The following is a 12366-nucleotide window of genomic DNA, read 5'->3' as shown; positions in this document are numbered from 1 at the left end:
ATCTAGTGTTCACAGCAAATTCTGCTAAATGACAAGTAATGAAGGTATTCATGCAGCTGCTTATATAAGCCTCAGCAAGATTCATATTCTGACACTTCAGTTCAGTCAAGATCGAGGTATCATGACAAGCAAACTCTTTTCAAGCATCCGTCACTTCAGCTTTGGGAAGAAGGGATCAAGGGACAAGGTATCCCTTGACGCCATTGACGAGCCAGGAATGATAGTAGGGCTCCTCTACAGTGCCTACTGGTGCCCAGCTTGCATTGAGTTTACAAAAAAGGTTGCCCGTTGGTACGAGAAAATCCAACAAAAATCTGCTCTTGGTAAGAAGACCTTGGAGATAGTCTTCATCAGTTTTGACAGGGATGAGAACGAATTCAACAAGCACTTTGATACCATGCCTTGGCTTGCAGTTCCATATGAAGATAAGAGGGTTTGCGTGAGTTTTTGATTCTTTGCAATTGAGATTATGCTCTTGTTTCTAGAACAAGCTGAGTCAAACCTTCCATGTCCACAGCATCCCAACACTCCTGCTGTTTGATGGTAAAACCGGGACTCTCCTTACTAAAGATGGAAAGGGCATTGTTGAGGAAGATCCAGATGGAGATGAGTTCCCAACTATTGTCTTGGAGGTTGAGCAAAAGCCTTGAATGAAACATGGAAACCATTCAAGTGCAAGCCCAGGACTAAAAGACTATAACTATATAACTAAAACATTAATAGGCCCTTTTCCATAGATAGCTATAGTTACATGTACTTCACATTGTTTTAGGCCTTTTTTCCTTTTTGGTTGAGTTTCTTCTTTCATTAAAAGTTTAAAAAGATAATTTGAATACTGCGGCCCTGCAATATAAGATAAAATTGCAACTTGCTAGCATGAGAGGCAGTTGCTACAGGAGATATGTCGTGTTTGCCATAAGATTAAAACTACATCAAAAAATCAATTCTCAAGAGATATAAAATCAACTAAAATCAAATGAATATTCACAGCAATTATATTATTAGTGTCACTACTGAGTTCTAATGAAAACGACTTACTGCCTTTGAAACAATTCACAATTAATACTTGAAATTAATGCGGGCCCAGCAGGGCAAAGGGCAGTTTAAATTAGTTGGCACCCTAGAAAACAAAACACAAGAGCTATAATAAAGGAGCTCTCGATTGACAGCTATAACTTTGCAATAGATAAATGGCGGCAAAGAAAGGTATTCATAGTACAACTAATAGTGATAAAGATTGAATGTTCTACTAGCATAAGACAGTGTTCTCTCAAGCTACAGTCATCGTAATGTAATAATTTTGACTGTAACTGATCTCATAATACATATTGGACATTCCCTTATTAGGAAAATCGATTGCAGCTACTTATTTATGTTATCCATTACTTCATACCTCCTCTTCGTCCCAGCCTTCGGAGGCTCCGGCCTTATGGTAGTGGATCTTCCTCAGCTCAGCAAGTTTGGTCCTCTCCATCTCAAGCTCCTTCTCCAACTCAAGGGCCCTGACCTAAACAACAACAACAACAACAACAACAACAATAATAAAACAATAATAATAATAGTTTACTTGAGATTCCATCTCATAGCGCTTGGTTTGGTTCAGGCTAAGCTTAGAGAAATCAACTTTATTGGCAGCTAGAGAGAGAGAGAGGGAGAGAGAGAGAGAGAGAGAGAGAGAGAGAGGGGGGGGGAGAGAGAAAGATAAAGAGAACACAAACTACGTGTACAAACCTTCAGCTTTAATATCAGCGCCAGATTGAGCAGAGGCAACAACAGATCCAGTAGCTTCGGACACTACATCAAAGAAATAGCACAAAATCACACGACACAAAATAGCAAAATGACACATACCAGCCCTAGAAGAAGCTTTCAAAGCTTTGAGCCTCTCGCTGCGAGCCCTTGCCTTGACCATAGAAGCAGCAACCTAAGGATAGAGATGAGGTTAAGTTACTCGTTGATATTTAAAAGTGGCGGGTTTTTACCAGCTGGGCAGTGCAGGCGGCAATGTCCTTAGAATTAACAATCAACGCCTCAAACTTTCCGTTGCCACTGACAACCTTATCAGCACAATCACTAGAGGGAGAGAAGGAGAAATACATAAAACAAATAAGATCTCTCGTCTCTCCACGCAATGATTATTATGTTGAAGTATAGACGTACACAAGCCTTGACGCTCCATGGCCAACTTGCTTAGCGGCAGAGATCAAACCTTCGGACCAGTTGTGGTTCTTCTTGTAAAACTCTTTAGCGTTGCTACCCTAATAATAAGAATAATAATTAGCAATAACAATAACAATAACAATTAATAATAATAACTAGCAATAACAATAATAACAACAATTAGTTATAATAATGGTCTTAAGTCGATACCAAATATGGTAATGCTCTTAAAAACCAATTCTTAAGTCGTAAACAGCAAAGCACTATTATTCACAAATCCTAAGAGGGTCGTGGTGCTAAACGCAGTTATGATCATTATGAAGACTTTTTTGTCTTAGCAGATTTGCTTCTCGACACTATTTCTAAAAAATTGTTTTAAGAAAGGAAAAACAGGAAGGGGTAAAACAGCAGCCCTTGAGGGAGTAGCTGGTCTCAATTAAAAGCAGAAGAGATCTAGCCATTCGTCATAACTACTCTCTCTCTCTCTCTGAAACTCACAGGTCCTTCAGCGACAACTTCTTGCTGGAGTTCCTTAGAACGGACAATCAAGACTTGGATAGCCTTCATCAGATCAGTGCAGGAATCAAGTATTCGAGAGTTGACCTCAAGATTAACACCGGACTGCTCTTCACGAGAACGCTTCAGGATCTCCTCAATCTTTCTCGCAGCCTCATTAACAGCCTAGAACCATGAAGGGGGGAAAAGGTGAAAATAACGTTATCATTGTTCTATTTACAGACGACATTATCGAACTTGTCATCATCATTCCCAACGATGACGAAGGGGAGAACGCCAATGAAAACAACGACAATAGGGACAATGCCAAAGGGGAAAACGCCAATGGGGACAACGCCAATGGGAACAACGCCAAAGGGGACGCCAATGGGAACAACGCCAAAGGGGAAAATGCCCCAGAGGATAAGGCCAAAGCTAATGTCAATGCAGCTGCTTAATGGCCTCGTCATTAAAGGGAACAAGGACCCAGCATGTAATGATTTAGGACGTTTTTTGTAGTTTTAGTATTATCTTTATAATAATAATAAACAGTTATTATTATCATTAGTTTCTTAGCTATCTTTTAATAGGCTTTTTTATTGTTATTGTTTAAAAATGAATAAAATCAAATAAATAACGACTCACGATGGAAGTGCTGGCCATCTCTTCATCAACAATGTCTCCCATTTGGGCGCTCTCCTCTTCGGCAGCTTCGGCCCTCTCACGCTTCAGATCCTAACAAGATACAATAACTTAAACATCACTCCAATCCATGTACATGTAGAAAATGTACATGTACATGTATGCCTACCTCGATATCACCCAAAAGTTGTTTCAAGGCCAGCTGGAGCTCGGCAGCAGCGCTCTTGACCTTCATATTGTTCGGAGCATTGGAATACATCTCCCTCAAGTAGTTCAGGGTAATGCTACCAATCTCCTTGCATTTAGCAGTCACTTCTATAGAGAAAGAGAGAGAGGGAACGTGTGCAGTTAATAATGGTATCAGTATCAGTATCATTGATATATCAGTGATATGTTAACGCACTTTGATCAACAGGTCCATTCGATATCCCGTACTGTATGATCTGGACCATACGATGAGCCATTTCAGGGACAAGAGCAAGAAGAGACTCCATTTCTATATAATGCCCCATACCATTATAATAAGAACCATTGATTCAGTCTTCTGTATCTCCCTCCCTCCTCTCTCTCCCTCCCTCCTCCACTCCCTCTCCCTCCCTCCCTCCTCATCTCCCTCTCCCTCCCTCCCTCCTCCTCTCCCTCTCCCTCCCTCCCTCCTCCTCTCCCTCTCCCTCCCTCCCTCCTCCTCCCCGTCTCCCTCCCTCCCTCCTCCTCTCCCTCTCCCTCCCTCCCTCCTCCTCTCCCTCTCCCTCCCTCCCTCCTCCTCTCCCTCCCTCCTCCTCTCCCTCTCCCTCCCTCCTCCTCTCCCTCTCTCCCTCCTCCTTTTCCTCTTCCTCTCCCTCTCTCCCTCCCCCTCTCTCTCTTCTCTTACCAGCTGGAGCTGGTTCCTTCAAGTATTTGGCAAAAGTACTGTGGAGGTTTATAGTAACAGTAGTAGCCTCACCAGCTTTCTTAATAAGAATATCTGGAAAAAGAAAGAAAATTGTTGTTGTTGTTATTATTGTTGTTGTTATTGTTATATTTACCAGGTGCACAAGCAATCGTATCATTCGGAAACTCATCCATATCTCGCAGTGATTGGTTAACAATTGATTCAGCCTGTCTAACAACCGCAACTACAAAGAGAAGGATAAAAGCATAATTTAACCATTTGTAGTTGGATGGACAGTATATGTACAAAGGATATGACACCACAGTAAGCCTCCATGTGTCATTTCACAGCTACCATTATTATTGATATTATTTTGACAATCATTACCACTAGTAGGTACCATTTTGCACTATCCACAATCAAAGAGCCTATCAAAGTGGATATTAACTAGAAATGCTGCTATTTTACAAAGCATTATCACCACATGTGATAATGACGTGTTCTTTTTTGCTAGAAGATTGCAAATTTTGCTAAAAACTTGCAACACGTGATCAAACACTATCCACAGTCAAAGAGCCACTACCAAAGTGGATATTAATGCTGGTTTGCTAAAGATACTGCAATTTTACAAAGTATTATCGCCAAATGTGGCTATGACATGTTCTTTTTGCAAAAAGATTGCAAATTTTGCTACAAAGTTACAATACTTGATGAAACACAAACTCAACTCACTACTACCATGTAATAAATCAGTAACCAGATTTGGCAATCAATCTTTGCTAATCTTCAGGTAGGTCCTGGAACTTCAAAAAGACAGCTGTCAAAGCAGCAAGATAAGCTAGGGCTATTGATCTTTATCAGCTAGTGATAAGGAAGGAGCTCTCGCTTAGACTGCTACTGAAAAAAGCGCCTGCAAAACGCTCTTTTATAAGCAAAAGAGCGAGTTACTGGTTTGACCTGTTTGACCACTCGGCAGCGGATATTAGCAGCGAAATTAGCGCTATTTCAAACTCGTAGGACAACCTTTTACACCATAATACAGGGTTTGGGATAAAAGATATACATACATTAGGTATGACATGTACTTGAATGTACTGTGGATACTAACCAAGGAGAGAGTGAGAGCTGGCTTGTGCTGATTTCTCTAGCTGTTGCTGCAATGAATTAGTTGACTCTTGTAACTTTGTAGCTTCCTAGAGAGAGAGAGAGAGAGAGAGAGAGAGAGAGAGAGAGAGAGAGAGAGAGAGAGAGAGAGAGAGAGAGAGAGAGAGAGAGAGAGAGAGAGAGAGAGAAGTTTAAGTAATGTACATGTGTATGTGTCATACAATTTCTTTCGCCTTCAAAGATTGTTCAAGTAAAGTTATCTTGGACGTCTCATCAGACTAAGAGAGAAACAAAAAATTAATAAAACAAAAAAGCAACATCAATAAACTAACAGTTTTTGATCTCAATACTTCAATTCTTGTATTAAGTGATTCTACCCTACCCTGTAGCTCCTATAAAACATGCCACATGACTATCACATGATTCTACTAGCACTCACGACACTGTTGGCCTCTTCCTTGAGTAGTTTGGTCTCAGTTTCACGAAGTTTCTTTTGTGCGTCCCCATTCGTTCTAAGCAGCTGCACGTGCTCGTTACGAAGTTTTTGATAAATGTCTTTTAATTGCGTGAACTTTTGTTCGACAGCTTTCGTTCTTTCTAGAAGAAAAGGTAATTTTAAAAACAATTGCTTCTCTGACCATCTGATTCCACTTGTGTTGCTCCCATTGATTTCTCTGCATCAATCATTTCTTTTAAACGAACGTTCTCCTGTAAAAATTGCGGCAAAATCACAAAAATAGTTAATGATATATAAATTACGGTGCAAGCTTGTTCGGCGACTTCTTTATATTCTGATAGTTCTTTGTTTTTCTGTAAAAAGACACCATTAAATTAATAAAGTTTTATTATTCAACTCATAAAATTTAATTAACCACTTGTTAATTAACTAGTAGTTAATTAACTAGTTAGTTATTAATAAATTACTTCTTCCATTTGGGTTCTCGCTGCTCCTAATAGTTCTAAGTTGGCGAGGTTTTGTTCTTCGAGTTCTCTGATACGATCCTTCAGTTCAACAATCTCTCTCATTAACTGCTCAATCAATAAATCCCTAAACATTAATAATAATAATAATAATAATAATAACAATAATAATAATAATAATAATAATAATAACAACAATAATAATAATAATAATAATAATAATAATAATAATAATACCCTGTACTATAGCCCATGGTTTTTTCCAAAAAATGGCTCCGAAATCACCCCCAATTTTTATTACATTTTCTGATACATATTGATGTACTTATGCTGTGTAGAAAGTTTGAGTCGATTCCGACTTCAATTTTTCAAGTTACGACTATTTTTTAAAAACTCCAAATTTCGGAAAATTTCCCTGTACTATAGCCCATGGTTTTTTCCAAAAACGGCTCCGAAATCACCCCCAATTTTTATTACATTTTCTGATACATATTGATGTACTTATGCTATGTAGAAAGTTTGAGCAAATTCCGACTTCAATTTTTCAAGTTACGACCATTTTTTAAAAACTCTAAATTTCGGAAAATTTCCCTGTACTATAGCCCATGGTTTTTCCAAAAACAGCTCCGAAATCACCCCCCAATTTTTATTACATTTTCTGATACATATTGATGTCTTTATGCTACGTAGAAAGTTTGAGCTAATTCCGACTTCAATTTTTCAAGTTATGACCACTTTTTAAAAACTCCAAATTTTGGAAAATTTCCCTGTACTATAGCCCATGGTTTTTTCCAAAAAATGACTCCGAAATCACCCCCAATTTTTATTACATTTTCTGATACATATTGATGTACTTATGCTATGTAGAAAGTTTGAGTCAATTCCGACTTCAATTTTTCGAGTTATGATCATTTTAGTGTATCAGTATATACATGTACATGCACCCGTACCTTTCATCAGTGATGGTTGGTGGTGGTACTGATGGTGGTACCTCATTAACAAACGGTGTGAACTCCTGCTGACCAAAAACTGAATCAAACCTGCTACTATCAGTCTCCTAAACAACAACAACAATAACAACAACAATAACAAGGTGAGGTAATTACTTCATTTACTGGTGCAGTGATGGGCGTTCCAAGATCAATAAGTGTCCCATCAAGTGTATTCAGTCTTGATCTTGGGTCAATGCTGGACTCTGGAGTGATTGCAGTTGAAGCTAGTGAATACTCTGCCTCTATCATTGGCTGTCCTCCTTCATGACTGAAGACGGTATTGGAGAGATGTAGCTCGTCAAATGAGCCGATTAGAAAATTAGGAGGATCCTAAAGAGAAAATATAATTGATTATAATATAATGACTCATTGATTAGTTAGCTTATTATTAATGACTTTAATTAATAGCTTCATAACTAACCGGGGGTAGGACGGGAACATCGACAAACTTTTTGATGTAGTCGCGTTTAGCTGCTTCAGCGAAATACTTCCTTAAACTGAAGAAATAAATAAATAATAAATAAATTATGACATGAATATTCATGTGCTTACGCAGAGTATTGTCGGTTAAATCTTTCTCTATGACCATTTAATGTTTCGGCTGGTAAACCTAAAATAAAATAAATAAAATACATAATTTGAATAGCATTATACTAAATTTAACTGCAAATTACACAGTACAAACGCCCACACATATAATTAAAGTGTATCTCACTAGTGTGTAGGGCCTTCATTAGTTTGACCACTAGGTCGTAAAGAGCAGCTGACTCCTTTATACAAGGAACAAACGGAGCAATCCTGTACTGTAGCTGGACCTGAGTTATGGGTTCTGATAAAGTAGCATTAACTGGTGAAGGGGCGGAGTTAAAGGGTGGGGCAGAGAGAAATATTATTATTATAATTTATCATAAAATTTTTATTTTACCTCCTGCATAAAAGTGAAGAATGGCCGACTGGTAATCAAAAACTTCTACTGTTAATTGAAAGCTAAAATAAAATAATTAATAATAATAATAATAATAAAGTGGGTGTGGCTACAATTACTTACACATAGTCAATGTCACTTGGTACTACAAAAGGTTTTTCAGTAAAATTTAATGTACACGGAATGTCTGGATTCTAAAAAGAGACGATAATTAATTAATAATAAAATTAATAATAATTAATAATTAAAATTTACTTTGACATGCAAGGCTATCTTGTTCCAAATCACTTTGAGATATGATGTAATCATCTTTGATACTGGATCACCGAGTTGATTCTACATTAACACAAATCAATATCAATGATATCTCAACATCAATATCATTGAGATCTTACCCAGTGTCTAGCAAGTTCACTGACAAATTTTGCATGTGTCGCCGACCTTTTAGCATTCTAGGGGAGGAAGGAGAGGGAGAGAGAGAGAGAGAGAGAGAGAGAGAGAGAAAGGTGAGATTACACAATGTGGTTTCACTACTAATCTGTTAACAATAATATGACATCTCATAACAAACTCCAAAAAGTAAAAGAAAGCAAAATTTCTAAAAATGTAAACAGTCAATAATCTGAAACTGAATGCTAGTTACCATACGTGTATCAAACACTAGCCAAAAATACTAAAAAGTAATAATAATAAACGATAACAATAAAGAAGCTATAAATAGAATAAAAGGTTACAAATTATGACGGCAAAGGATATAAATAGATGTTAACATGATAATAATTAAATATCTTGATAATTAAAGTCAAATAAGGCCATGACAAGATAACAAGTATGGAAAACATCAACAAATGACGAGATGACATTTTGATACAGTGAATGCAGAGTAAATGCTGTTACTGAGCAAAGCAAAGAGAGAAGATAAAAATAAATTTTAGAAATATGAGACTCTGTCATTAATGTTTATATTAAATAACAGAATAATCAAATTAAAGAAAATGGATTCTCTTTCCTCTTTCATCCTCCTCCTTCTCTCTCATACCCTCTCTCCTTACGTCAGGGTAGCCATCTCTTAACATTTTATGTATCATGTAGCAAGACTTGTAACAGACCACACCCTGTCTTTCTAGAGGATGGCTCCGAACACACTTCCAAAAGGTTGAGCAGTTTTTCTCCCTCCAAGTAGAAATGGTAGCACCTGCATTAAAGAATATTTAAAATTAAATAAATAATGATTGTATGATAATTAAATGAGAGGAACAAGCAGTAAACTACAGTCTATGTAGATCATAAACCACAGGCAAGCAATTCCAAATGACACTTAAAATATGACCTATAACCCAGGTATAGTATAGCCTCTATCATAAGGACACACTAGGCCTGAGTTAAGGACACCTTTATAATGAGGAGTTTATAATGTCCCAATTGGTACAAGCCTTTACAAAAGTACCTCTGAAATGAGGACACTTCTGTATTAAGGACAGGTAGTGTGGGCCCAATGGTGTCCTTAATAAAGAGGCTACACTGTGCTTTATCAGTGCTAGTAACTGGCTTACTTCTAACATGCTTCTCTTTGATAGGAGCTTCATTTATTTGTAGTGCTTTGCTAAAAACATCATTCTACAGTTCAAAATTATTTCAAAAACAATAGTGATAATTTTAACTCTAGTGCTGAACAAAGCTTACCAGCTCCTTTTCAAACTTCGCTTTGTCCGCTATGGGGTCGTACTTTGGTTGAGTCCCTAGAAAAGATGGAGGGAGGGTAGCCATTATGCGTGGATGAAGAACCACTGGAGAAAAGACCTTTATTGCTCAATTAGTCACGCCCAATTGTTTACACTACCAGCCCCACCCTTTTATTTAATGAGCCACGCCCATTCGCCCATTCACCCATCTTCCTTTTTTACATTTGGGCTACGCGAGACTAAATAGACAACGTACAAGCTTGCACTTTTATTTCTCCATATCCTCCAGCTAGCAGCAATGGCTAAAAAGGTTAGAATTGTAGCTTGTATGCTCTATCATCCATTAATGCATGTTCCTGAATGCATAAAGAGCATTTAGCTGCACTGCAGTACATTAATGCAGTGCATATGCTAGTATGCTGAGTATGCTTAATGTTGCATGCAATAAATCATGTTTCTTATAATTTGTAGATTCCTGATGATGATGACCTGAGTAAAGACATGCATAAAATTTCCTTAGAAGATGATACCAAAGGTACAGATGATATATTAATTGAAGGAATTAATTATGAAGTTTATCTTTCTATCAAAAGGAAAAGGCATAAAAAAGGAGGCTGTCGAAAAAGGGGCAGCTACAAAGTCCAATGAAATCACAGTTGTTACATGGAATATCAATCACGGTAGTTATGATAAGGATAAAGGAACATCTGGATATGGTGATATGCGTAGAGAGCTTATTAGATATTACACTGACAGAAACCCTGGGCACTTATACTGCATACAAGAAGCAAGTGGTGTATTTGATGAAGAAAATTTCTGCTATTTATGCCAAAAGAGTAATCCTAGAGCCAATAAGGATGGAGCAGTAGTTTTTCAGAAAGAGATGAAGCACACACCGCCACCATTGAAAGATGCCAAATCAAAATGTCACTATGATGATGACGTTCGTCGCTTCTATGGAGTCCATTTCTCTATCAAAGATGGCGACATAACACACAGTTTTACTCTAGTCTCGTACCATGGGTATCACAGTGGAAAGAATAATGAAAATAAAAAGGTTGAAATAGAAAAGTTTTTCATCCAGATGCTAGAGGTTGCTGAGATCCATAAGATGACGATCATCATTGGGGGAGATTTTAACCTGGCAGTTGAAGAATGGAGAGGAGAGGCTGAAAAGTTAGGTGCTGGTAGAATCAAGGTTGCTGATGCATACAAATCAGGAGAGCTGCGAAAAATACATGGAAAATCGGCAGTCATTGATACATTTGCAGTTGTATATCCTCCTGGAGATATACCACACACTCACTGTGAGATGAATACTCCTGTACCTGTCAATCAAGATGAAGCAGTAGAGCACATTAAAGTAGAGGAGTTGACGCCAGAAAGAATAAAAGAGCTCTACAAGATAATGGATCACGATGCTGTTACAGTAAATGTTAAGCTCATAACAGCTAAACAGGAGCCTAAAGGTCCAAAATAGCCAACAAAAATATTCCTTGAAACTGACGAGAACATATTTTTAACACTTACGTGTATATTCGCTATGCTAAATAAGCCCCACTATATTTGCTATTAGTTTTGTACGTTATATATATTGCAAAGTATTTTGGCTTACCAGTTTTTTAAATGAGATTACTTTACTATGATGATATGCCATTCTTACACTTTACTCCTCCATCTCCCTACAGACACACTATAGTACTCATACTGGTGTCTCTAATAACTGTTACCTTTCCTCCTCCGATGGTGTTTTTGGTGAATATCTACAATAATTCAACTTACCATTTTTACCTTTAGTACCATTAAGCCACTTTTCATTTTTCAATAGCAGACAGTGCTAAAGATGATTAATTAAATTAAATTAATTAATTCATGTGCTATTGTAAAATTCCCCGTAAAGGGCAATTCCCAAGAAATATAGGACCACTATATTTATTATTATAACGAGGCAAATGATAACAATATGCATTTTGTTTGATGATTAGCCCCCACAAGTGATCAAACATATTAAGACACACGTCATGAATAAATCAATGAATAAATAAATGAATAAATCGATGAACAAATATTGACACAATTCTCACTAACCAGAGTCCAGCAGCTTTATATATTCATTATTTCCCTAAAAATGTATTAAAAATATAATCATTTTCCTTCTCAATGTAATAATGGCTTACCGATTCAATACCGAATCCTTCAAAGAGAGGGAATGTACTTTCAAAGTGGCAGCCATGAATTAAATTGGCGGGAAAACTTGCGCATGCGCAGATGATGAGGCTGCTCTTTTGCATTAGTAAGCCACACCTACACAATTGCACCTTCCAGCTCCACCCAAACTCAAAAGTTGCTGCAATGGATTCTGAAGATGATGATGGAAGTGAATCTCAAGAACAACAGGTAATGATTATAAACTGTGGAAAGCAGCTTGGTGTGATAAAAAAAGTCTAAAAACATACCTAGGCTAGACATGCAATTGCAATGTTAAAGCCAAAGGTTTTTAAAAGTACAAAATTGCACATCAGCAGCTGGTAAGCTGACAATAGGCTTGACAATAGGCTACATAGTAAAATGTGC

The 12366-nt window shown here is 37.4% G+C and overlaps 3 protein-coding genes across 4 annotated transcripts; 2 read left to right on the top strand and 1 right to left on the bottom strand.

Moving 5' to 3' along the window:
• The first annotated feature begins 13 nt into the window (after nt 1-13).
• LOC100636904 (tryparedoxin-like) lies at nt 14-822 on the top strand. The gene is made up of 2 exons (XM_003384092.3): nt 14-439; nt 486-822. The coding sequence occupies exons 1-2, from the start codon at nt 29-31 to the stop codon at nt 648-650; spliced, it is 576 nt and encodes a 191-aa protein (XP_003384140.2). The 5' UTR covers nt 14-28; the 3' UTR covers nt 651-822.
• An 87-nt stretch (nt 823-909) lies between these two features.
• LOC105316744 (huntingtin-interacting protein 1-like) lies at nt 910-9915 on the bottom strand. 2 transcript variants are annotated; one of them, XM_019993226.1, is made up of 32 exons: nt 9794-9915; nt 9664-9727; nt 9163-9305; nt 8506-8562; nt 8366-8446; nt 8234-8304; nt 8111-8172; nt 7901-8032; nt 7738-7795; nt 7607-7682; nt 7309-7515; nt 7144-7250; nt 6197-6320; nt 6032-6082; nt 5911-5980; nt 5712-5869; nt 5605-5664; nt 5494-5550; nt 5277-5361; nt 4323-4412; nt 4169-4261; nt 3701-3793; nt 3467-3612; nt 3301-3390; nt 2659-2841; nt 2161-2258; nt 1983-2073; nt 1852-1924; nt 1732-1794; nt 1568-1635; nt 1394-1507; nt 910-1120 (listed from the first exon to the last, which is right to left on the bottom strand). In XM_019993226.1, the coding sequence occupies exons 1-32, from the start codon at nt 9875-9877 to the stop codon at nt 1109-1111; spliced, it is 2961 nt and encodes a 986-aa protein (XP_019848785.1). In that variant the 5' UTR covers nt 9878-9915; the 3' UTR covers nt 910-1108. The 2 variants fall into 2 exon arrangements, with proteins under 2 accessions (XP_019848785.1, XP_019848784.1); XM_019993225.1 differs by having other exon boundaries at nt 7300-7515; nt 9794-9914.
• Nucleotides 9916-10009: 94 nt separating this feature from the next.
• On the top strand, nt 10010-11438 carry LOC109580246 (uncharacterized). The gene is made up of 3 exons (XM_019993227.1): nt 10010-10102; nt 10264-10327; nt 10386-11438. Exons 1-3 carry the CDS (start codon nt 10091-10093, stop codon nt 11270-11272), a joined length of 963 nt encoding a protein of 320 aa, XP_019848786.1. The 5' UTR covers nt 10010-10090; the 3' UTR covers nt 11273-11438.
• Nucleotides 11439-12366: the final 928 nt, after the last annotated feature.

The sequence above is a fragment of the Amphimedon queenslandica genome, unplaced genomic scaffold, assembly GCF_000090795.2.
Source record: "Amphimedon queenslandica unplaced genomic scaffold, v1.1 AMPQUscaffold_13500, whole genome shotgun sequence".
Taxonomy (NCBI): Eukaryota; Metazoa; Porifera; class Demospongiae; order Haplosclerida; family Niphatidae; genus Amphimedon; species Amphimedon queenslandica.
This window is presented reverse-complemented; position numbering and strand designations above follow the sequence as displayed.

What these genes read in the sequence shown, in the direction of transcription:
- LOC100636904 (XM_003384092.3), top strand. Translation starts at nt 29, where the DNA reads ATGACAAGTAATGAAGGTATTCATGCAGCTGCTTATATAAGCCTCAGC. An exon ending in ATGAAGATAAGAGGGTTTGC is followed by an intron (nt 440 to 485) that starts GTGAGTTTTTGA and finishes TCTTGTTTCTAG; the next exon opens with AACAAGCTGAGTCAAACCTT.
- LOC105316744 (XM_019993225.1), bottom strand. Translation starts at nt 9,877, where the DNA reads ATGGCTACCCTCCCTCCATCTTTTCTAGGGACTCAACCAAAGTACGAC. An exon ending in CAAAGAGAAGCATGTTAGAA is followed by an intron (nt 9,306 to 9,663) that starts GTAAGCCAGTTA and finishes TCTTTAATGCAG; the next exon opens with GTGCTACCATTTCTACTTGG. An exon ending in CGAGAACCCAAATGGAAGAA is followed by an intron (nt 6,083 to 6,196) that starts GTAATTTATTAA and finishes GTCTTTTTACAG; the next exon opens with AAAAACAAAGAACTATCAGA.
- LOC109580246 (XM_019993227.1), top strand. An exon ending in CTTAGAAGATGATACCAAAG is followed by an intron (nt 10,328 to 10,385) that starts GTACAGATGATA and finishes TTCTATCAAAAG; the next exon opens with GAAAAGGCATAAAAAAGGAG.